Source organism: Micromys minutus, assembly GCF_963924665.1.
Source record: "Micromys minutus genome assembly, chromosome: 8".
NCBI lineage: Eukaryota > Metazoa > Chordata > Mammalia > Rodentia > Muridae > Micromys > Micromys minutus.
The window spans coordinates 38,726,573-38,753,182 of record NC_137977.1 but is presented as its reverse complement, the minus strand read 5'-3'; the positions used below and the strand labels follow the sequence as shown (position 1 = coordinate 38,753,182).

The window sequence follows — 26,610 nt, the reverse complement described above, 5'->3', positions numbered from 1 at the left end:
TTACTTGGCGGCTTTGGATTTACAAGATCGCTGGTGAACAATTAGTCTGTCTGGCAGGAAGGTCCGCCCGCAAGTGTTGCAGGGAACCAATTGGCTCTGGGCACTTGTCCAAGCAGCTTCATTTAAGGCGTCAAGATCGTAGAACCCTTTGGCTGCAAAGAGGAAGGAAAGAGGAAAGGGGAAGATACAGTATAGTATATTAATATACTATTAATATAATAAATATAAATATTATATGTATGTATGTAAAAAGGAAGGTAAAATGAATTAGTTTACGATCTTGGAAACCATATTCTACTATTTATGTAAAACAATCCCAGGAAATACCTTTTGACTGGTGTTTTCAAGCAAATCATGTGACTTTGCCAGAACTTAATAAATAAATAGTAAATGGTGTTGAGCATTCTTTCAGCTATGAACTGGAGGCTTTTTTTTTTTTTTTTTTTTGCTTTGAACATTAAAAATGGAAAGATATAGTTTCTTGTTGTGATATGCATTCCTCACTAATTATTAACATCTTTGCTTACACATTTTTATCTGACAAATATAACTTTTGGCCTCTGCCTGTTGGTTATAAGTATGAAGCTTACAGTGGGAAAAGAGCTTGTTTGTGTTTTCCTTTTATGCACTACTTCCCTGGAATGTTTTCAGAGACCCAAACTGACAACTGAGAGTGAATGTGAGATGAATTATACTCTAAAAAAAAAAATCATCTTCTCATGGCCATAACCACACTTCCTTAATTAAAGTGAAGAATGCAAACAAAATAAGCTGAGGGGAAGAAGCACCCTTAATCAAACAAAGAGAGGGCTGAGAGATGTGTAATCTTCTTTGGCGGTACACGGGAGAGAGGAAGCATATGGCTTTATTTAGAGGAACAATGTGGGGTTTAACTTTAATAAGCCTTATTTAAATAGAATGACTTTAGTACATTAAATTGACTACGTCCCAAAATCTCTGAAAATAGGTCTCTCAAACATGGCCAAGAACTCAGAACAGATCTGTTTTTATCATTGGCCAGTGTACGTTACTCCATTAAACACTAGGCTGTGTTCATGATGTTTGTCTTTATGGTTCACACAACCACAACAATCCTTTAGATTCTTAGTATGCCTGCTTTCAATGGAGATTTCAGCCTTGTGCAGCCTGGTATTTCTCCTAAATAAAGCAAGTCTCACTATTATACAGATTATGAAATGTGTTTAAAGATTTGCTTTTATTTTTAAGTGTGTGTGTGTGTGTGTGTGTGTGTGTGTGTGTGTGTGTATGTATGTGTATATGAATACATATGCCTTTTGGGGGCCAGAGATGTTGGATGTGTTATGGCTGGAGTTATAAGCAATTGTGAGCTGCCAGATGTGGGTGCAGGGAAATGAACTCAGGTCCCTCCCCTGCAGAAGCAATCTGTGTACTTAATGACTGAGCCATCTCTCCAGCACATGAATGTGCATTTTGAGTGCTTTGAAAAATAGAGATAAGAACAGCATTGGCCTTTTCATTGCAGTGCTTCCGCATAGGGCTTTGACTGTGGATGCAGGAAAAGGAGTATTATACTGAGTGTGGGGGAGGAGATGCCAGTTTTATTTACCTAGAGGAAAAAGGCACCTTCAGAGATAAAAGTAGCCCAATGCTAAGAGGAAAACTGCAGGCAAGAGACATGACAGGATCTACCCATTCGCTCAGCCAACAGTGGCAAACACTCCCTCCCCACACGCCCCAGGGATTGCCCATTATCCTTTCCCCTTCTTCACGCCATATGATGATAAAGATCAAACAGAAAAGATGGTACAGAGAATTAGGGAAGATCATTTTGTGTGCCAAGTCAGAAGAGTCAAATGCTATGGTTTCAATGGGTGGAGAGTTCAGTTTTATTTTATTTTATGTGTATGGGTGTTTTGCCTGCATATATGTATGTGTACCGCACGTGGGCATTATGCTAAAACAGGTCAGAAGAGGGTGTTGGATCTCCAAGAACTGAACTTATGGATGGTTGCGAGCTGCCATGTGGATGGTGCAAACAAAGCTCTGGTCCTCTGCCAGGATCAGTTCAGTGCTCTTTAGCTCTGAGTCATCTCTCCAGCCCCAGTATATCCTTTCTGGATTTACTTTTCAGCCTTCAAGCTCCTCCTTGCCAAAGACTATGAATAGCTGGCTTTCAATAGTACCTAGAACTGATAGCAACCTAAATTTCACTCAGTGGGTTGTCATGTCTTCTTAGATCATACTGGCCAATGACAACAGCCTGCACCATAGCTAGGACGACACAGGAAGAAGACATTGAAAAATACTTCTCTTAAAATCAATGTCCCTTAAAGAAAGAGGAAATCTAATGAAAAAAGTCATCAATGATAGATAGATAATTGGGACTGAGTTTGCATGATAATTATATAAATATATATCTACCTATATCATGCTACATGTATTTTTTTCTTTTCTTAACTCTCTTTGTACTCTGAGGAAACACAGTGCACTGTGAACACTCACAGGAGAAAGTACAGCTCCTCTTTCACTTGAAGTGAATAGCACCTTATAATACTTATTGCAAAAATAAAATAAATAAAATTTTAAAATGAAAATTTGAGCATTCCATCCAGATGTCTAACTTTCTGGTTCCCTTTGCATTCATTCAAAATTATAACTCTCTTGGGCTGAGTTTCTCAATGACAACAGCAGCTGGATGGGGGAATCTCCCCTCTTTGTTCAGACTAGAAACACTTTTTTCAGTTTTGTAACCTGACTAGTTGACCTGGTAGGCATTTTTTTTTTTTTTTTTTTTTTTTTTTTTTTTTGAAATTCGGTACTCAAGACACATTTATAAATGAAACAATTCTGTGAATATTCCCAAAAGTTTTAATGCTATCATGCATGGTGATATACAAATATCATTTAGGAAATAAAAAATTTCCATGGGTCTCTTACACTAGGTGTTGCCAGGACTTAACATCTCTGTGTCTCAGTATCTGAAGGCACCACTGAACAGATATCCCAGAATGTCTTTTAAAAATCAAACTTGACTTCATTTAAGATATTTGGTGCTGCTGATTTCAGGTGTTTGAATTAGTAAGGAAAAGAACTCTCTGAACTCACTCTCCCCGCCCCTTCTACTTACCAGTGATAGCTCTGACTTCTGGCTTTTTCGGTTCTGGTCTCCTTTGCTCCTTAGGCAACATGTTGTTCTCATTATGCCACTTTTTCAGACACTGTGGCTCATGGATGCTAATAGATCTGGTCCCATACTCACGGCCACAGATGTAACAAATGACTGTTGGTGGACGCCTTATCATCGTGGGCTGAAAACAATATAACTAATTAGATAAAGTGGAAGTATGGAAATCTCATTGGAAAGTTACAGTAAAATCAAGCTCTATGGACGGTTAACATTGTTAATTCCAATGATCAGGGTAAGAGAGACAGCTTAGTGGTTAAGAGTACTGCCCTTGCAGAGGACCTTAATTCAGTTCCCAGCAAGTCACAATTGCCTATAACTTCTTCTAAATTCCAAAGGCATGTGCAAGGCATACGGGGTGGGGGGGAGGAGAGAGAGAGAGAGAGGGAGGGAGGGAGGGATGGAGGGAGGGGGAGAGGGAGTGGAAGAGGGAGAGAGGAGAACAGAAGAGAACAGAAGAGAGAAGAGAAGGGAGAGGAGGAGAAAGAGGAGGAGGAGGAGAAGGAGAAGAAGAAGAAAACTCCAACTAGGTCTGGTGAGTTTAACTTTTTTGGCGATTAAGAGATCAAACTATGCTGTTACACGAGTGGATATGACGTGGGAGGGGAATAAAAAAGTATTGTCTGAAATGTATGTTCATTGTTTATAAGATTGATCTTCTAATCCTTACACCTGAGTGTAGTGCTGGGAAATGCAATAGGAAAGAAGGCTAGAATTCTCTCAGTAATGTCAAGCTCTAATGTGCCAATATGTCTGAAAATGAAGGTGCCATCAGAGAGCAGGAAACAGGCCTGTCCACACTCTCTCCTCAGCTTCTTTCTACTTCAAGTACCTGCACCTTCTTTCTGAGTCTAGAGTAAGATCCACCACTGGCAAAGACCACCAATCAAGTTGGTAGATCAATACCCAGAATTTTGTCTACAATCTTCATTGCCAATAGATTGGATTAAGAATCACCTGGGAGACACACCTCTCAGCAAGTGTTTGAGACAATTTTCAAAGAGGTGTGACCTATGTGGGAAGACAGCCTATAGTGGGTAGTATCTGGAATCCCATGTGACACCATAATGGGCCTCTGACTGGGAGATGAGAGGACTTGAGTAGAGGAGGCTTGATGGAAATGCCAGTGAACCTGAATTAGACCCCTGGAACCCATGCAAAAGAAGAATAAACTCCTGCAAGTTGTCTTCTGACCTCCGCATGCACACTGTGGTAGTCCATGAACATCTGAATGCACACACACACACACACACTCCAACAAAAAATGACTAAACAAAGAAACAAAGAAACATCTAGAAGATGAAACATAGAGCTGCAAGAATTGGTGTTTCCCCTGCTTATTTTACTGTTGCTTTGGCCCGGTCTTTGCTGCTATGTTACTTTCTTCCTTTTGGAATGGGAATGCGTGTTCTGTCTGTGTGTAGTAGAAATTTGTGGCATTTTTATTATATGGGAACTTACATTTAAGGGATTGTCTTGAGGCTCTGATGGACTTTGACCTTGGCTTTTGGATGGCAGGGAGACTGCTGTGATTCTTTATGAACTTTGTTATAGGAAAAGTAGGAACCTTTGAGACTGGGTGTGGAAGGATAAATCTTAAAAGTGACAGTGCCAAATTGGCAAAGGGTATGATGGTCAGTTGTCATTGTTAACTTGTTCAGATTAGAAATCACCTAGAAGATACACCCTGAGTGTGTCCTTGAAGAAGTTTCCAGTTGCTGCTGTGGTAAATGTGCCCTCAAACCTTAGCCAAAATCAACTCTCGATTAAATTGCTTCTTGTCAGGTATCTAATCAAAACAATAACAAGCGTAGCTAATGTAGATGAGGGTCGGTGGATAAATAAATCACCGAGGCTCATGTCATACAGTGTTTCAGAAGTCTCTAGTGAAACCGTTAATACAAGCTTCCTTCTTTTCCATATTCTCTTTCCACGGAACCTCTGCAGAAAGGAAAGGGGAGGCCACAAAATAACGACCTCACATTTTTTAATTTTAAAAACACAAAAATTAACCCACTATAAAACAATGTCAATTCAGAATTTTAATCCAGTAAAAATGGTCTTCAAAACTTAAGATTAAATAAAGATATTTTGGCCAGAAGAACAATTAATGGATCCACTGCTGATCGATATATTGAGCCAAAATTTTTAAGAGAAGTTTTAAATCATGAAAAGAAATATCAGCAAATAGCCTTGTTCTGTAAGAAGCAATGGGGGAATACTATAAAACACAAATAGGTCAGTCAGTAAAACAAGCTTTGAAGTAGTCACAGTTTGGCTATAAGGAATACTGTCTCTTGGATAATGGGCATTTTAAGTCAAAAGTATCCAAGGCAGAGTTTATAGTGTATCTCTACAGAACAAGTGATAGTTATCCACAACACAGTGAGCAAAACCAAAATAGATAATTATTAATTTGTTTATATTTTCTTGAAATAGTTTTAAAATATAAACATTGTAAGTCAAAGGCAATTATTTTAACTTATGCAGTAACCACTAGTGCATAGAGATATGCAAGAGGTAAAACTAAAGTTGACAGGTGAGATGGGCAACCAAACATCAAATAAACTGACCCCCAAAGAAGGAAGGACAATGAAGAGAAACAAAAACACCAACCAACCCAAACGTGGATATTGAGAGGATTAATAAAGGAAGGCAGCTAAAAATAAAGCCAGCTGTGCTGATGACTGGCCAGGGGCAGTGATTTTATTACCCAGTGCCTACCTGCTGCCTCTTGCAGTATACCTCAAACAACCCTGACTTTTAAAATCAATAATTGTAGTGAATACAAATTGTCTAAGCCACACAATGAAAAGACATGATGCTGGACACGATGGCTTATACCCAATCTTCGTAAACGTGAAACTGAAGTTGTGAGTTCAATGCTAGCCCAAGCTACATAATGTGTTCTAGTCCAGCCTGGGCTAAAGAGCTGAACTCCATCTCAAAAAACCAGAAGAATACAAATTAAAAGTAATATAAGTGAAAGAGAACACATTTCCACACTAGATTAAAAGGACAACATCCAACTTTGTGTTTTATGACAAGAAACACATTATATGAGCACCAATCATGCAAATACACTTCAAATAAAAGAATGGGACAAATATTCCATGTGTCTAGTTAGAGAAAATAAAAAGCTGGCATATCATAGGTTCAGTGTAGACAGCTTGAGTCATATAGTTAAGAGGCTGTGGGGACATGGGTAGCCATGACAGCCAAGCTGAGATTTGGATTTTACTGTGAGAGGTGCCAATAACTAAGCCATAACTGTGTGTCAAGGATGTTAACCTGGTGGTTTGTGGATAGCAGGCCAACAAGACTATGACATTCATACATGGCTATTCTGTAGATAGGGCATAATGGAACCAAATATGGCAATACTTTATTCTGGAAGATGGCATCCAGGGTCAGAATGGGAGAAATGAGAAAAAAAAAAAGGAAATAAAAGAAAGAGAAAAACATTGATTGTGTTCTAGACTCAAGGAGACTAATGTTGTTCTAGAATTTAACCTCAGCAAACCTAGGAAACATAGGCTTGCTATTGGATGTTAATGGTTTTTAGAACTTTTCATGCAGAAAAAAAGTTTCAATAGGAAAATGCCAGATAAAGGGATTAGAGTATGGAGAAGAAATGCAGGTAGAATGCCCATAATAAGAATATTGAAAATACAAAACGATAGGTTAAAAAAATGCAGAGAAAGTTCCAAAATTTTCAGTTTAAAGACTGAGGCATGGAGAGAAAAGTTCCATTTAGAATTTTGGAAACACTCCTTCCTAGTCCAGCAAGGTGGAGTCATCACTTTGTAAAAGGTGAAAAACAAAACCATAATTGGACAGGTGAACAAAGGACATCAGATTCACTACTAGGTCACATGTCAGTGACAGATAAGCATTCTGCCCCGATGGGACAGGAGAGGTAAAGAAAAGTCTAAAGTGTGTTGATTTCTACCACCCGCAAAGCACAGAAAGCTCAGCTGCTAGACGTTCACAATGGGAGCCAGGAGATGGGGGTGCTTTCAGAAAGGCTTGAAGGAAATGGAAGCTGAGTGGAGGCAGGAAAGTTTCCATGACAGGAAAAAGTGGGGTTATAAAGTGGGGTCTTCCTCCACCGTCAGTGAGAGGTAGACTGAGGGTGGATTGGAGATACTGAGTGCAGAGGAGAGAGAAAGAGGAGGAAGAGTATGTGGATCAAGTCAGAGGAAGGTAGTGGTAGGAAAATCGGGGCTCATAGAGCTCACAGAGAGGAACTCCATCTACTGAGCATCGTGATCTTCGGGGTGAAGAGATGCAGGTTTTTGACACAGCAAGGACTAAAATGATAGGACTGGGTATTGTGGAATGTAACTGTGATTTAGTTAGGAAAACTACTCACCAACTAAAGCAAAAATGACCCAATTAAACAGAGTTCCAACAGATTCCAGCGGCATTAAAGGCCCCTTTCCTCACATAGTCTTCAGGGGCTGGGAGACATGAAGACACACACACACACACACACACACACACACACACATACACACACACACACAAATGAATGGCATGTTATCCTTTGGGGGAAATAAAACACAATGATAAAATGTGCATGTTTTTGGAATCAGTCTGCTTTTAAGCACAGCTTTTGGGCAGTCTCTTAACAAAAAAGAAAATCACAATAAAAAAATAAAACAAAACAAAAGAAACCATTATAATTTCTGATTTCCAGGAGCAAAAATATATCCTAAAAGATGAAACAGCAAATTAAGAGGTCAATTAAAACAGCAACTGGAGTGAGTCCATTAGATTTTATCTGAGGTATAATATTTTTATTGAGTGCTAAACTAAACCAATAGACTACATTCACCACGGTGAGCAACTGCTTGTTTCTCGTGTTTTCCTGTATCATTGTATAGCCCATGCAAAGGGACTTGGAAAACCAGAAATTCATGACATAAAGGAAGTCTAGAACATAAGCCATAATTTCTGAGACACCTCGAGGTTTCCTACTCTCTCCTTTGGCATTTATTCACTTGGGAGGTTAATTAAATGCAGGGCATTCCATCCAAAACTAAGACGTGCATTTTACTTTGAGAAGAATGTAGTCATTAAGATTCCATATGGAATCTGGATTGCAAGCCAAGCCCAATACTGAACCAAGCAGAATGAGCAAAACAAATGGCTTAGTTCTGAAGTGTAGACGCTCACATCAAATTGTCATAGGCTTCTTTCGCAAGGGAGTGAGCAGGGTGGCCCAGAGGCCAGAAGACACCCTGAGAAGTACAAAGAATGTGGGAGAAATGACTACAGTAAATGGGAAGGAGTTCCCTGTAACTTTTTTGAGAGCTTCCCCTATGCTGTATATTTGGGATTGAACTTCAGCTGACCTGAGATATGCTTCATATTCTTAGGTTTAGCATCTTCATACTAAGGAATGCTCTAAGGAGGTGTAGGAAACCCATCTGTTGCTGAGGAGAGAATGCTCCCTAGTGGGTCTGAAGAGAGATAAGATGACTTGATTTATTTATTTTTTATTAACTTCACTATTGTCAGTCTAAAATTTCGTGGAACCATCTGTGGCTTATGGTCAAGGCCATTACCCTGATTACTAGGGATTTAGTAGTTGAGTTCTTTCTTCAGTGTTTGCAGGCAGAGATGGATTTGTGTGTGCACACTGTGTGTGTGTGTGTGTGTGTGTGTGTGTGGTGGGCTTTGGGTGATGGAGAACAAGAACAGAAAGAAAAGACTCTACCCTGATAGAGCCAACAAGTGCCCCCTCTTGCCCAGTGGGCAGCAAGCAGCATTGGATAACAGCATAACAGAGCAAGGCAGGGGCACTGAAGGTTGTCCTTAGAGGTCACAGGAGGACAGCAAGCCCTGTTCATGTGGAGCTGGCCGGGGCCAGTCAACCGCTGGATTGTGAAATCAAAGGAAGGCAAGGAAAAACCCAAGTCTGAACTCTGTACAGAACGAAGCACTGGAGTTAGTTTTCTCATCGAGATTTCAGATAATACTTGTGGAGCTGACATGTTAAAAGTGAATCTCTAGTTGGGCGTGAGCACTGTTCAGCTGTGAAGCACTTTATGAAAGTGAGAAATAGCACGTAGGCAAACTAGTCCATCAGAGCTTACCCCTCCTCTGCTCTAGTCCTTTCTGGTTGGTGGGGAAACCAATTCAGACAGAATACATAGATGCTTTAGGGAAAATGTGTGTGTGGGGGGGGTATGAGGGTGTGTGTGCGTGTTTTAACTTGAATCTGCTAACTTTTCATGAGTTTTAAATCATTTTTTTCTGGCTACTGGTAAAATTCTACTATCATTTTCCATGTAGTATCTTTCACTTTTTGGTCATTTTCCCCTCTGTTGGGAGCACCTGGCATTTGACAGTTTATGTTGGTCAAATGTGGTTAACACAAGAGGCAAGTGAACATTTAGAAATTTCTCTTACCAGTGTAGATATAGCTTGCCACCCATCCATTGCATTACTGTTTACATAAAACTTAATAGTTTTGACAGCACTATGAGGATGAGAGGGTAAAGGTTAGAATAGGGAGGGAGGTCTTGGTGGAAAAGCTTAAGAAAATTATTGACCAAAGTGGGATAAATAAGATAATTTCAGAGAAGCTATAAAGTATGATTTAACCAGTCTTGCTGCCTTGGCATAGCTCAGTCTAAAGGAGACCATGGTGAAATGTGTACCTTGATAAACAAGAGCTTCTGAAAGATGGTCTTGAAGGACACATTGGTCAGAAAGAAAGAAATGAGAGCAATGTTACGTGAGTGTCAATGGAAGAGACCCTGAAAGCCAAAATTGAAGTCACTAGGAGTAATTTTCAGTAAAGAATGAAATTATGCCACCAGTTAAATTCTTTTGTTGTTGGTGTTGTTATTGTTTGGTTTGTCTTCTTTTATTGGATATTCTCTGTATCTATGATTTAAGATGTTATTCCACTTCCCACCCTCATTCCCATCCCCATCCCCCTCCCCCTGAACTTGTTTCCATGAAGAGACTCCCTCTTCCAAACACTCTTTCCACCTCAGTGCCTTGGCATTCCCCTACACTGGGGAAACAAACCTTCACCGGACCAAAGGCCTCTTCTCTCACTGATGTCAGATAATGCTATCCTCTGCTACATATGCAACTGGAGCCATGGGTCTTTTTATGTGTATTCATTGGTTGGTATTTTAGTCCCTGGGAGCTCTGGAGGACCTGTTAAATTCTTACTCTAGCTTTATAGTAAACACTAAGTGTACTTTTACAGTGAGAAAGGATGGGGTACAGTATTACAGAATATTTAAGATTGCATGACTCAAGTATATGGCTTTAAAATTGTTTGTGTGGGCATATGCATGTGTGTGTGCATGTGTATGTTACCTCTGTGAGTCATGTGCTGCATGCATGTACCATACTAGTGTGTGTGGGAGTCAAACAACAGCTTATGGCCATTGATTCTCTCTTTCCATCAAGTGAGTCCCAAAGATTAAACTCAAGTTGTCAGGCTTGGTGGAAGCACCTTTTACCTGCTGAGCCCTGTCACCAGCCTAGATTTATTTCTTGTCATTGAAGCCTTTTGTCTGTTCTTTATAAGAAGGCCATCCCTTTGAGGCTATGCCAAGGAAACCACATCAGTGTGCAAATCACATTCTTATTACTAAATGCGTATTCAAATTAAATGTAATACCAGATTCCCCCCTCCAAATTAACAAGAATTTATATATTATTTGGAAATAGTCCTAAAAACATAGCTTTTCCATCCCCATCTAGGGGACTGTGTCATAGCATCCTGTATCAAAATAGCCCTATTGCTTGTGTTTGGGCTATTCACTAACTGAAAAATAAAACACAAACAAACCAAAACACCACAAAAAACAAAACAAACAAACAAAATACATCCAAGGGATTACAAAATGAGATATCTTAAAAGAGAAATAGAATGTTGATCTAAACCCAGCAATCTAACAGAAGACATGCCTGCTTTCTTCCAAGCATATGGCTGTAATCATTAATCTGTGGTGATACAAGTCAAAACATCAAAATTCAAAACAGGGGTGACTATGAGAGAGGTAGATATGTCTTACCCTGTCTCAAAACTGGCTTTTGAGCTGTCTTTTCTATCTCTGTGTATTTTGTCTCTCAGACGGAGCCTGACTAGTAATAGGCCCAGCTAGCCTATGACTATCTGGATTTAATCAACTATTTCCCAACTTCCCAAAAGTCAGCAAGACAATGGTATTCTAAATAGTGATGGTGCCAATATGATTTGAGCAGAAACAAAGAGGTGCCTTCTGGAGACACAGCAGCAACTGACTCAGATGAGGCTTGCTCCAAAGGCCATATAAGAAGGAGAGGTGGGCATCTCTTGAGATTGAAATGCAATGGAAATACTGTTGCTCTGAAGTTGCCGTTGCCATGTTCCAGGCTCTGTGTAGGGAACAGAACCAAGAACTGGTCCTAGGCAGTGGGAATAACCACAGCGAACCCACTTTTCTTAAGAAATATTCTTCAACACTATGAGTGAGTATCAGGCTGATGAACCCCCATTTGCCTGTGCATAACTCAACACATGAAACATTTCATGAAATACTTGAAGGAAAGGGCTTCTACTCAGTAGAGACAGTGTTTCCTTGACTTCTATGCCCATTAGTGTGTTTGAGCCTGGGATGATTATTTTGAGAACTGGTTTCCAGGCAAGGAAGAATTTTAGACAGCCAAATTTCTGTGACCCTTTAAACTTCATAAGAGATTGGTGTTTGTCCCATAAGATCAGCCTCATGATCTAAAACAGTGGTTCTTATTAACTCCCAGCCATAATGTTGCTACTGAGTATTCAGTGGCTCAGTTCCTAAGGCCATTAGAAATATGAGTTTTCCAATGATGGTGACCTACAGGCTGAAAATCACTGGTCTAGAAACTTGCAGAGGTCATCCAAGTGGTGACTGGAAGCAGATTGAGTGGAAAAATATGCGAGCCCTTCTTGCTGTGCATGGTCACAGGGACCCTTCAGCCTTCCCATCTAGTCTATCAGATCCCAGCCTGTCGCCTACAGGGACACCATAGACTGGCCTCCATCAGTATCCTTTAGATCTCAGATTGCAATCAGATAGACCATAATCCTTTCAGCTAGTAGTATGCTTCGCTTCCATGCATACCAACATGGGGATCAAATAACCCTTTCACAGGAGCATAAGACCATCAGAAAACACGAATATTTACATATGATTCTTTGCAGTAGAAAAATTACAGTTATGAAGTAGCAACAAAAATAATTTTATGGTTGAAGGTTACCACAACATGGGGAAAGGCATTAATGGGTCCCAGCATATTAGGAAGGTTAAAAGCCAATGCTTCAGTTGGTCAGCTTAATGTCCCCAAAAGTTTACAAATTACTATCCTAAGGGCCTCCTCTCTAGGATGCAACAAGCATTTACTTTTAGTGTACACTGTGCAACCTGGTCTACCCCTGAAAACATTTGAAGTGTGACTTTAAACAGCCCATTCTTCTAATCTTTTGACTATCCTCATAAACGTGTTTGCCTAATCTTTAATTTATATGACATAACTAATTGTGTCAATACATCAGTGGCCAAGAAAGCTTTGCTATAAACCAAGAGCTGGTTCTTTGAGAAAATTAACAATATTGATAAACCCTTAGCCAGACTAATGCGAGGGCAAAGAGAGATTATCCAAATTAACAAACTCAGAAAGTGGAGACATAACAACTGAAATTGAGGAAATTCAAGAAATCATCAGATCCTACTACAAAAGCCTATACCCAATGAAGCTGGAAAATCTGGAGAAAACGGAAGAATTACTAGACAGAACCAGATACTAAAGTTAAAACAGGACCAGGTAAATGGTCTAAATAATCTCATAACACCTAAAGAAATGCAAGCAGTCATCAAAAGCCGCCCAACTAAAGAAAAGCCCAGGTCCAAATGAGTTCAGTGCACAATTCTATCAGACATTTATTGATGACCTAATACCAATACTCTCCAAACTATTCTACAAAATAGTCAGATGGAACACTACATAACTCATTTTTCGAGGCCACAATAACCCTCGTTCCTAAACCACACAAAGACCCTACAAGGAAAGAAAACTTCTGAACATTGATGCAAAAATACTCAACAAAATCCTTGGAAACCGAATCCAAGAACACATCAAAATGATCATTCACCGTGATCAAGTAGGCTTCATCCCTTGGATGAAGGGATGGTTTAATATATGGAAATCCATAAATGTAATCCACCATATAAACAAAGAAAAAAAACCACATGGTCACCTCACTAGATGCTGAGAAAGCATTTGACAAAATTCAACACCCCTTCATGTTAAAAGTCTTGGAAAAAACAGGAATACAAGACTCTTACCTAAACATAATGAAAGCAATATATAGCAAACCAATAGCCAACATCAAACTTAACAGTGGTAAACTTGAAGCAATCCCACTAAAATCAGGGACTAGACAAGGCTGCCCATTCTCCCCCTACCTATTCAACATAGTACTGGAAGTCCTGGATGGAGCAATTAGATAGCAAAAGAAAATCAAAGGGATACAAATTAGAAATGAAAAAGTACAAATATCACTGTTTGCAGATGACATGATAGTGTACATAAGTGACCCCAAAAATTCCACCAGAGAACTTCTACAGCTGATAGACAAGTTCAGCAAAGTAGCTGGATATAAAATTAACTCATACAAATCAGTAGCCTTCCTCTACTCAAAGGACAATCATGTGGAGAAAGAAATTAGGTAAAAGATACCCTTCACAATAGTCACAAACAATATGAAATACCTTGGTGTGACCCTAACTAAGCAAGTGAAGGACTTCAAAACTCCGAAGAAGGAAATCGAGGAAGATTGCAGAAAATGGAAAAATCTCCCATGCTCATGGATTGGAAGGATCAATGTAAAAATGGCCATCTTACCAAAAGCAATCTACAGATTCAATGCAATCCCCATCAAAATTCCAACCCAATTCTTCATAGAGTTGGAAAGAGCAATGTGCAATTTCATCTGGAATAACAAAAAACCTAGAATAGCGAAATTCATCCTCAACAACAAGAAAACATCTGCAGGAATCACCATCCCTGACCTCAAGCTATATTACAAGGCAATTGTGTTAAAAACTGCATGGTACTGGTACAGAGATAGGCACTTGGATCAATGGAATAGAATAGAAGATCCAGAAATGAATCCTCCCATATATGTTCACTTGATTTTTGACAAAGGAGCTGTAAACATTCAATAGAAAAAGGACAGCCTCTTCAACAAATGATGTTGGTCCAACTGGCACTCAGCATACAGAAGAATGAAAATAGACCCTTTCTTATCTTCTTGTACAAAGCTCAAGTGCAAGTGGATCAAAGATCTCCACATTAAACCAGATACACTGAAACTATTAGAAGAGAAAGTAGGGAAAACTTTAGAACACATAGGCACAGGAGAAAATTTTCTGAACAAAAAACCAATGGCTCAAGCTCTAAGGTAAAAAAGGTCAACAAATGGGACTTAATGAGATTGCAAAGTTTCTATAAGGCTAAGGACACTGTCAAGAAAACAAAACGGCAGCCAACAGAGTGGGAAAAGATCTTTACCAACCCCACATCAGATAGAGGCCTAATATCCAAGGTATACAAAGAACTTAAGAAGTTAGTCACCAGAAAATCAAACAACCCTATTAAAAATGAGGTACAGAGCTAAACAAAAAGTTCTCAATTGAGGAATATCGAATGGCTGAGAAGCATTTAAGGAAGTGCTCTACATCCTTAGTCATCAGGAAAATGCAAATCAAAACAACCCTGAGATTCCAACTCATACCAGTCAGAATGGCTAAGATCAAAAATTTAGATGACAACAGATGCTGACGAGGATGTGGAGAAAGAGGAACACTTCTCCACTGTTGGTGGGGTTGTAAACTGGTACAACTACTCTGGAAATCAGTCTGGCAGTTCCTCAGATAATTGGACGTAGTACTACCTGGAGACCCAGTTATTTCACTTCTAGGCATATACCCCAGAGATACTCCAACATACAACAAAGACACATGCACCAAAATGTTCATAGAAGCCCTATTTATGATACCCAGAAGCTGGAAATAACCCAGATGTCTTTCAGTAGATGAATGGATACAAAAATTGTGGTACATTTACACAATGAAGTACTACTCAGCTATCAGAAACAATGACTTTATGAAATTTTTAAGGAAATAGATGCATCTAGAGAATATCATTCTGAGTGAGGTAACCCAGTCACAAAAGAACAGACATAATATGCAGTCACTGATAATTGAATACTAACCCCAGAAAGCTCTGAACACCCCAGAAACAACTCACAGACTATATGAAGCTCAAGAAAAACAAAGGCCAAAAAAAAGAAAGAAAGGAAGGAAGGAAGGAAGGAAGGAAGGAAGGAAGGAAGGAAGGAAGAAAGAAAGAAAGAAAGAAAGAAAGAAAGAAAGAAAGAAAGCCCCAGTCTTTCTTAGGGAAAAGAAATGTATAGCACCCTCTCAATGTATGGTATACCTGGACCTCAAATAATTAATAAGCCAAGAGCTAAGATAATAGCCTTGTGGCAATTTTTGGTACTCACAGATCATTATGCTTAATCTATACCCAACAAGAAATCTGTTTCCATGTTACGTTCTGTCCTACATGTACTTCATGCTTATGGTAACTAGTGGGATTTCCATGCATGCTATCAAACCTCTAAAAGAATTAAGTACTGACAAAATTATTCATATAATGTTATGCCAAAATGCCTTTAAAATTTGTAAATGTGTCCCTCTTTTTTTTAAATAAAGAGGTAAGAAATAAAAAGAAAGGTAAGAAATAAATAAATAAATAAGAAAGAAAGAAAGAAAGAAAGAAAGAAAGAAAGAAAGAAAGAAAGAAAGAAAGAAAGCTATGTTATCTCTCTAGGGAATTGGTTTTCTAACTGCAATCTCCTAAAAGTAGCAATCCAAAACGATGAATCTCTGGTGGTGAAGTTAGAAAAGCAAAACTGAATTCTCTAAAATTCCCTATAAATACAACAGTGGCACAAACATTATGGGGATGACCAAACTCTTCCTTGTTGAATTTAATTCTGCTCCACAAGAGGAAACTTTTGCCTAGTAGTGTTCATCTGCCAAGAATTCACAGTTGGGGAGCTCACAGTTCCCAAGAGTAAATTTATTATTATTATTTTTCTAAATAGGTTTACTGCCCTCTAAATACCTCTTTATACATACATTATATGTATACTATAATCAGTAGGTTGCCTATAGTGAATGTAACATAAAACTTGATCTCAAATTGCAACAAAGTGTTTATGTTGTGATCCATAACAGTAGCAAAATTAGTTATAAAGTAGCTACAAAAATAATGTTGTGGTTGGAGGTCACCACAACAGGGAAACTATTAAAGGGCCACAGCATTAGGAAGGTTGAGAATCAGTGCTTTAGTTTGAAGCATAGGAAGGTTTGAAGCTATCCTCAGGAAGAAGCTAGTATATTAAGGGATGAATTCAGTGACAAAAACCATGACTTTGTTGTACATCTGGAATCCTAAGCCAAATCCACCCTCTGTAGTCAATGGAGTACTGTGTCCTGCTTCTACTACAGACATTAGCCTTGAGAGAAACCAGCAAAGCTCCCATTGATGCTTCTGGTTTGTTCTCACAGCTGCCTTGAAAAGTCACAGTGCTTACAGCACTGTCAAGTTCTTGTCCCCTTGGACTCTCTCTCTCTCTCTCTCTCTCTCTCTCTCTCTCTCTCTCTCTCTCTCTCTCTCTCTCTCTCTGTGTGTGTGTGTGTGTGTGGTGCAGGAAATCTTGCCCCCTGATTACTGTAAGCTGGCAGTCCAACGACTGTCAGGGATTCACTTGTTTGACTCTGCCCAATATTGGGATTATAAGCCTTCCCTACCATATATGATGGGTTTTTTTAAATTCATTTTGGAGATTGAAATAGATCCTCATATTTGCAAGGCAACAGCTTTGCCACATGAGCAATCTCCCCATCCAAGGAACAGTATCTTGCTTTAACATTTTTTTTCCATTTTACCTTAATTGAGACTAAAACTAAAACAGGATATCAGTTTTCTGGACAAATTCTTGCCTTAAAAATTACTTTCTTAAAATAATATTGATATAGGATGTCTTGTTTTGTTTCGGAGCTCATCAGTTGGATGGCAGGCCTAACTCTCATGGGCAGGTGGCTTCTAGATGAGAGGAGGAATCACTGAGGGGAACCCTCAGGCAAGAAGGCAACTAACCTATCCAGTGACCATAGAGGGAGAGGAAGAATGGTTATATAGTGCCGCTTGGACTTAGAGCAGAAAGTTTTTTCCCGTGACTGATGTTTTTTATGGTTTAGATGTAAAGGTCTCCAGCTCAGAGAAATTGCTTAGAAGTAGGTTTCCATGTAAACAAAACACAGCAAAAACAAAAAGTCTATCATGTGAGAGAGGCCAGAAATAATTCTAATTTTAAGAGGCAAACTTCTTTTAAATGTTTCCCATCATAGTGGAGATTTGCTCTTGTTCCCCATAGTGCCCCTATTTTGCTTAATCTTAAAGTTGGGAGCAACACCTTTATGCTTTGGCATTCTCTGATTAAAGCTCTCTTAGAATGTGTATGTTCCTCGGGGATTTTAAAAATGGGATCACGGTATTAGAGGCAGATAACTGGACAAAAATATGAGAAATGTATTGAAATTCTATATTGGACATTTGTCAAGTTATATTTTATATATAAGACAACACAATTCTGAGAAAAGCCATAAAATCTGCAGTAACTGAGGAGCACTGTATAGATAAATGACAATCGGGATAAGAGGGCTCAAGTAAGTTTCCCTCGACATACTCTGTCCAATCATACAGCAGAATTTGTGCCACATGCTGATCACTGACGTGCCTGTTCATCAAGGACTCTGCCAGGACATGTTCGACTGTAGTTGATGTGACTCCAAAAACTCATGGAGAAGAATTTAGTGCTGATGCTAGAATTTAGATTGGTCATAATCATGTTCCAAACCACAGTCATTAATGCATAGTAGGAAATACAGATGTAAGCATTTGGGACTGGAAACAAGGAAATGGGGTAATAAAAAGAATCAGGCTTATGAAGACATGTGAGATAGATTAACATTTTATCATATTTTATTTATTAGGTGTGCACGCAGGTGCAGAAGTCAACTTGCAGGAGTTGGTTCTCTCTTTTTACCATGTGGGTCTCAGAGATAGAATTCATTGTGAGACTTGGCAGCAACTTTACTCTACGAACCATTTCACCAGCCCAAGATAGAGAAGCTCTTAAATAATGTAGCCATAGTGTAGTTTTATTGAGTTTATGGCTGAATATTTGGTGTGTGAGCATGTGGTCCTATCCTCTCACAGGAGTAACACATAATTGGCATTTATCCTTCTAAAAGAGCAGCAAGCAAAGTAGAGGTATCCTGGTGTAAATCCTAGGAGTAGTATCCATTTCTATCAGAGTCTTACTAACTTTTGATGCAGTCTGAGGCAGATTTCTTATGTTTAAGTTATATGTTATTACCATTTGTGTAGGTTTTATCCTTTAAATTTTTTTCATCAGAAACATAGATAGTAAATTTTCTGTTAAAAATTTAAAGCTCTTCCCACTACACACACTTCACACATTCCACATCTGTCCACAGGTTCTCCTGGCTTGGCTTTCAGGGCCAATAGTGTAAAAAAAAAAAAAAAAAAAAAAGAGCCAGGACTGTTACCTTATTGTTGCTCTTTGTACACCTGAGAGCCACGAGATCCTAGGATGCTGCCCTGATATTTGGGCATGGTTGGCCCCAAGGAAAGATAATCAAGTGTCATGTGGAGTTGGTCATTAAGTAGCCCAGCAGGCAGCATCATCAAAAGGTACTTTATGAGGTAAGGTTGGCTTTCATGACATCAGCACTGCTGAGCAGATGAGCTATGGCCACTGAAGATGACTGTGAGAACCTTAGGCCACTTAATCTGTTATCTGCCATTCCCAAGTCCCATGCCACTCTGGAATTTATGGATAATAGAAGCAAGCAGTCCTAAGAGCCTTGATCTTGACTTCAAGAACTCAGTTTAATAGAGCACACAAAGGGGACAAAAAAAAAAACCCCAAAACCCTCAGAGTTAGCCTTTCTCCTCATTCTTATGGGCTGAATACATGCTAGGCTTGCCTGCTGTTTAATTTAAAAAACACAGATTAAAGCCCCTCCATCTTCTCACTGCTAGTGGATACACCTGTTTAGTTTTTATTGTTTTCTGCATTCCACATCCTCCTGGAATAAAGAATCATCCATCCTACAAAGTACTCTTTTCATGCACTGACAATCCTAGGCCCTGGTGCCTGCTTCTCCTGAGGAGTCTTACCTCTTCTGGTAACCTCAATTTGTTTCTCCTCTCCACTGAATTATTATTTTAGTCATTCAATGTAGTCTCAATGCTTCTATTGTTTAATAAATCCCTACTTCTAAGTTATTCATTTATTTCCTCTTAGGCTAGAGAGATAAATGTCTCAAAACATACCCCCCACGTGCTACAGCTCCAACCAAATGGTTCATAGATAAATCTACATGGCCAAATCAACAGTTATTCTCAGTTCTGGTTCTGCTTTCTCTCTGAGCAAGCCCTCTGCTGTCCCTCATCCACTGACAGTTTCACAGCTACCACTTTCCAGAGCAGTCTCTCGCTCCAGGCCTTTCTAGTTGGTTGGTCCTAATTTTGGATATTAATTCTCCAACTCCTTCAGGGGTCAGCTTCATTCTTTCTTCCTTTTTCCTTTTAAGATTTATTTGCTTTTATTTTATTTGTATTGGTGTTTCACCTACATATATCTGTGTGTACTTGGTGCCTCTGATGACAACAGAGAGCACCAGATCCCCTGGAACTGGGATTGTAGATGGTTGTGAGATACCATGTGAATCTTAGACTCAGAACTCTGTTCCCTGTGCAAGAACAGTAAGTACCCTACACTGCTGAGCTAGTTCAGTCTCCCAGTCTGGTTTTCTAATCATACAAGCATTCAGATTTTTGTAATTACTAATATTAAACAAATGGACATTCCATCCATGTCCCCTCTTCTTAGTCCCAAACCCATACATCTCAACTCAGATTACTTAAATACCTCAGTACATTTTAATAATGAAACTACTCCCCACAGCCTCCCTTTCCTTCTTAGAAAGTGACACAAATAAACCTGCTGTTCCCACTAAATTAAACTAGTTCCCACTAGTCCTCCTAGGTCTCCTTCCTCACCCTTCCACATTTCAACTCTCACAAAGTATGGTCACCGTCCCTCATCTCCAAGTCTGTCACAAATCACTGGATTCATGGCACAGCTAAACAACTGGTGTGCTATTCTGCAGAGGGCAGCTTGAGGAAACACCACTGCCCTGATGCCACCCCTACAGCTTCTTCTTGTACAGCATCACCCCCCATTAGGTGCCAGCAGCATGTGACTCTTTAGTTGCACTGTAAGGTCAGACCCCGTACAGCCACCCCTCCCACCAACCTGCTTGGTTAATGCTGTCACTGCTCATGGGAATCAAATGAAGAATCTCCCCTGAGGTTTTCTCTAGACAAGTTTCAGAATGTTGTCTCTCATCACAACACACTGCGCTATCAAAATTTGATGCTATCTCATTTTCTGTTAGACTAAGACTAAGAGCTGAGTCTATAGGCTTTTGTTTGTTTGTTTTTGTGAGTGTATATTAGTGTTTAGGCCAATGCCTAATGATAAATATTCATAGGTCAGCTAACACAGTCCCACGTTGGACATAGAAAATCCCTCCCAGACAGCAGTGCTGCTGGTTCTTTCATCTTGTACTGCCTTGTCTCCAGAATATGAGAATCAGATCTCTATTCTTCAAAAATTACTCTCTCAGGCATTTTTCACAGTTTAATGGATGAATATATGAAGATACTCAATAAAAATAGTTCATATTTTTCCTTCTTGTCACTAAACTCCATGTTCTTTCTATTTAACAGAAATCCATGTACAACTATGGGTAGTATGAAATATGAAAATGGAGACATATCTGCTCTACCTTCCTTGTTGTGACAGTCCCATTAGCAATTTTGCCATTCAAGGAATGAGATTCTCCCCACAGAAGCAGCACCTCTAACTTTAAATTTGATATAATCATAGTCCGAAATAATTGGAGTTCCTGGTTGTACTATAAAGGAACCTTCTTAGATTTTGGAAGTAAAAATAAAGAGGTGGGACTGGAAGAGTCGGAGAGATGTTTCAGTGGTTAAGAGCATCTTTTGTTCTTGCAGAGGTCTGAGGTTTGACTCCCAGCTCTGCACAATGGCCTACGACCACCTATAACTACAACTCCCAGAAACTTGATACTCCCTTCTGACCTCTGAGGACACCAGGCATGCATGCATTGCACATACACGTGCACGAAAGAAAAAGATTTACACACATAAAAAAAAAAGAGGAATAGAGGCTGCATACGTCACTCAGCAGTTAACAGCATCCAGGCACCCAAGCACTCAGGTTCAGTTACGTACATCCCCATCAGATAGCTTGCAACCATCTATATAATTCAGCTGCAGAAGGTTTGGTCTCCTAGGACACCTCCAATGAGGTACAGAAACCTATACATAAGACACACACCTATCCACATAATTAAAAAGAATAAAATTACATCTTTTGAAGGAGAAAAGCAGTCACACAGTTGATAATGTAGAAGACATTAAAAGGAAACAGCAGGTGGCAGCACCAGATGCTAGTGATGTGTTCGGCTGCAACCTGAGCCCTGGGGAAGCCAATAGTACTCAGATGCAAGTTCAGAGAGACAGTCTTCTGCAAAATCAATAGAGTCACTTAATAAAAATAACTTCTGCTTTGCATTGTGAGGGCAGGGTTTTTAGGAACACTTCATGTGTTACCAACAAAATCCTAAGACAAGATATCCCTAGCCTTACTTAGAGAAGGTCATTGAGTAAAGACTGAATTTGGGTTTATAATTATGTGTTTATCATCCTGTGCTTCAAGCAACTGGAAAAGGTTTCTGGCTAAAGACTGTAACAATAAGCTTCCAGGAAAGAGCCAAATTGTTAACATTTCTACCTTTTATTTTAGAATAAGAAATGACAACATCCTCTATCACATTCTTCAGTGGATATCATGGAAAAATACTTACAAAATGAATGTTCGCTAAGCAAACACAATAGTAAAAATCAAAGAAGAATTTTGTATTTTTCCACACTCTGCATCCAAACTTCATATGAAGTTTTTAACTAGATGTAGCTCACACCCACGCTTTTCTCTTTCAGAGGAGGGAAATGCCACAGTGCTGGTCATTATGACATAGGGCCAGACAATGGCGGCCTCAGGACAATCAACTTGTACAGAATTTCACACTAGGGTTTTTATTTCCCTTAAACACTGCTGGGGCCCTTCACAACTTCTCTATGAGATCACAAAGAATAGATTTGGCTCTGTATTTCAGGTTATACATAGCAGGAGAGTTTGAGTTCATATAAGGCTATACAGTCAATAGCAGAGGGACATTGTTAGTGACACTGTAGTTGCCCATCAAACATCACTGTCACACCTGTTTCCCCAATGCTATGGCTCTTATTGTGAACATATTTTTTTTTCTTTCCTCTCTGGAATTCAAGTGGAGCCCCTTGAGACTATCAGGCAAGATAGCTGATGCTGATCCAAGACCAGATCAAGAATTCCAGAGTAAAACTGCTCTAATTGACAAGGGAATGAGATGAAGCAGGTGTGTCCAAATTGTAAAAAGCAATGCACTTCAGTCAGCCAAAAGTCAGCTGTCACAGGCAGACTCAACTCCAGAATCTGATGATGTATAGGTCAGCGCTCTTTATGAAAAACAAATGACTCATTGTATGAAGTGGTAAGTGGTGTGAGGAAGCTAAAATTTCAACAGATGGGATCCAGAAAGCAAAGTAAACTAGTCAGAAAAGGCGTTCTTCTGAATGCACCTTAAAAGCAATGTCTGAGGGTCTGAATAATGTCTGTTACTTCCAGACCATCTCATGCTTTAGGGAAGTCTAAAACCTGACCCACTTTAACTAACCCAAGCTTGACTTAGATGTGGCTATGACCTTGTGCTTAGATGACCTGTCAGTGTTTTCACTGCATCCTGTATGGTTCCCAAATCTGTCAGGATACAGGTAGCAAGGGCAGGCCGTGTCTTTGAAGGTTTGGGTATACACGGGCAACGCCCAGTCTTCTACGGGCCTGCCTTGACTCTCACATACTCACAGGCATCATGGAGATGCCACCACTGCTGACATTCTCTCCTCCAGACAACTGGGTGTGTGAGGGGGGAGGGGAGGTGGCTTTTTGTGACATCACAGCCGCTCTCTTTTAGCAGTTGTGACTGAGAGAACACGCCGTGCTTAGCCAGTTGGCTCCAGTCTTGGAGAACAAAGTATGTGTTACCACAGTAAGCACAAGAATCCTGACCATACTCCTTCCTAGCTCTAGATCTCTAGTGAGGACATTTAAAGTAAACGGAGAAACGGGGCCGGGGGTTAGAACACTGGGACGGTTGCTGATTGGTGGCCCTAAGACGGATCCTTGGTGGCTCTAAGACAGATCCTTGGTGGCCCTAAGACGGATCCTTGTTCTCTGTTTTCAGACCCCACACATCTTGGAAGATAAGCAACAGGCAGAGGATGGGAAAACCAGATCAGGCTTATGAGATGGAGAGTCTGTGCTACCCTTAAGCATTTGGATTTCCACAGGTCAAAGAATCTAGCCATTCTGATTTTTCTTCAATAGTTACTGGAAGAATTGTTCTGCCTGTTGTTCTGACTTCTCTGTTCATGGGAGTTTCAAAGCCAACTAGCAAGTCCATAGTTCTTAGTCATGGAAATTAGGAACAAGGAAGAGACAGTTCTCAGAGCAATAAAAAATGAAGACAAGAGAAATTAGATCACAATAAAAGATGTGTCCTTATCGTTCCAGCTTAATAATAGTTCAGATTATCTTTGTTTCCTTAAACAATGTACCAATAGTGTCTGGCTGAAGACTGTTGTCAGGAGGCCATGATTAGGAGTTTTGAACATGCTTGGAGTTCAAACAACCATGAGGAAAGACCACCTCCTATTTTTTATAACTGACACATGTGACAGTGCAGTGTCCTGATTTTATGTACATGTCCTGCTGTTGAACTGGCCACTTTCATAAGCGTCCTCACCCAATGCTGCTAATGGTGAGACCTCAAGTAAAAGGCTAATAACTTTAACTTTATAGGCTGACAATACAATACCTGGGTTCATTGTTTAGAATGAGGTTGGGGGACACCATCCTGTAAGCAATCTCCATAAAGGGCACAGAACACAGGACATAGAATTTCCCAGAACCATGCATACATATCTAATTGCTTCAGCATCCATCCATGAAAGGGTTAACCCTCCCCCTACACACACACACACACACACACTTATAATCACATATGCCTTGAACAAAATCATACTGCCTCTGCAGAGCACATAGACTTAGCAAGTGTTCCCGTGTCTAATTATTGCTAAAGTCATTTGGGGTTTTTGACACAGATTCTATTTTAGTAAGATAAACTCAGCCTAAACCCAGCACTGCCAAAACTGAATTCCTAAGGTAGATGACTAAAATAAACCAGCAATAAACATCGGCTGTTGGAATGGGAATCATATCTCTGTAATGTAGAGACAGCATTAATGACTCATTTTAAGTAACAGTCTCTCCCAGGGATTACTGGGATGAGGGATCAGAGAGAGAGAGGAAAAAAGTCCATCTCTTTTAGGATGCAGGACTGAAGAGGATTAGGAACCAACAAGACAAGCACTCTGTTAGGTCTACTTTGCAAGAGACACACACAGTCCCTGGAGTTCAAAAGAAGATCCACTTGACAGGCTGCTTTGAGACACAAGGAAGGCTTTGGAAGAAACCATCATTGGGGCAGAGGTGGCTGGCCCTGGGCATAGTTCTCTCATCCTTTTGGAGATGCAGTGTGTCCCCAGTCCACCTACTTCATCTTACATGACACCAGTTACCTTGTCCCTGTTGGGTGCTTCCATGTTCCTCTGTTGCTTGTAATTAGTGGGTGCATTTGGACCACCTTTCCTTTCTAGCTTCGAATTTGGAGTTTTCGGTCCACTAGGCTGAGATTTACAACTTCTCTGGTGTACAGGTAGGCGGTCTACAGCAAAGGTCCGGCCACAATTTGGGCAAGGTACAAGCGCGGCTTGACTTGCCCCTGTTTGGCTGGGCTGTCCAGTTGGAAGGGATTGAGGCTTCTGGGGCAGTGGCCGACGCAGCTCTCTAGGGAGCTGGTCATTCTCAATTTTCCACTTTTCCAAGCATTTGGGCTCATGGATAGGAAGGGACAGCGTGCCAAATTCCCTACCACAAATGTAACAGACGAGAGTCCTTGGTCGGGCTGGGATGCTGCTAGAAGCCTTCTTGAGACCAGGAGGAACATCAGGACTATCGATGTTTGGTGTTCCACCCTTTGGCTTGCAGCTTCTCTGGTGAACCAGGAGACGATCTGGCAAGAACGTGCGGCCGCAGCATTCACAGGGCAGTAGCTGAGCCTGCGCACTCTGAAATGCCTCCTCGTTGGCTGCCTGGAGGTTGTAGGAGGCACTGCCACCGATGGGCTGCGGTTTGGAGGGTTCTGGCCTCCTCAGGTGCTTAGGTAGTTTGCTGTTCTCAACGCGCCACTTCTCCAAACACTGGGGCTCATGAATGGCAAGTGATTGGGACCCAAATTCTCGGCCACAAATGTAGCATATCCGGAACCCCGGCCTGCGGGACGGGATCACAGGTGGTCTAGGCTGGCTTTCTGACATAATTCGACTTGAGCCTTTTGATAGAATCGCTGTTCCCGGTCTCCTTTTCTGAGTTTTGGGCTTTATGTTTTTGGTTAGACCGTCAGACTCCCGCGTTTCTTGCAGAAGGGTTGAATGGGAGTCACTAGGCAGGACAGCCTGCTGGATAAAGAAGGTGAGCTCTTGTGATTGGCTGGAAATCCTTTCATTTCCTCTTTCCATGAACAGAGGAGGCTTCCTTTAAGTGCTTGCTGGAGTTTCAGGCCACACTGGTTCTGGGCTGCTGCTTAGACAGAAGGCTGGTGACGCTGACCTGTTCTGGGTTTCCACATGTTACCAGTACTTGGATCAGTGACTCGGAGCTTCACTGAAGGGCAGCAGTCCGGAATGTGGGAAAGTCTCCATTAAGCATTGGATGGATCTAAGATCTGTAAAGAGCAGGAGACATAAATCAAGAAGTTACTACACACACAGACAGACAGACAGACAGACAGACGGAAACCTTAGATCATAAACTGATAAAAGACAGTAATAACTGATAAAAGACTTTTTTTTTAAATTGGCCGTGTAGTCTGTTTGACTAGCTTAGTAACCACCAGTACATTAGAAATATCCAAGAAACAGCAACCCAAATGTGAATAGTTCATTTACAAATTGCAGTGTATGAAGTTAGCAGA

General features: G+C 40.3%; 1 protein-coding gene across 1 annotated transcript; it reads right to left on the bottom strand.

Moving 5' to 3' along the window:
- On the bottom strand, nt 1-26,240 carry LOC308423788 (zinc finger protein 474-like; the record flags this gene model as incomplete). Its single annotated transcript, XM_080920554.1, has 3 exons — nt 25,157-26,240; nt 3,110-3,290; nt 1-152 (listed from the first exon to the last, which is right to left on the bottom strand). The coding sequence occupies exons 1-3, from the start codon at nt 26,153-26,155 to the stop codon at nt 1-3; spliced, it is 1,332 nt and encodes a 443-aa protein (XP_080776680.1). The 5' UTR covers nt 26,156-26,240.
- Between the last annotated feature and the right edge of the window lie 370 nt (nt 26,241-26,610).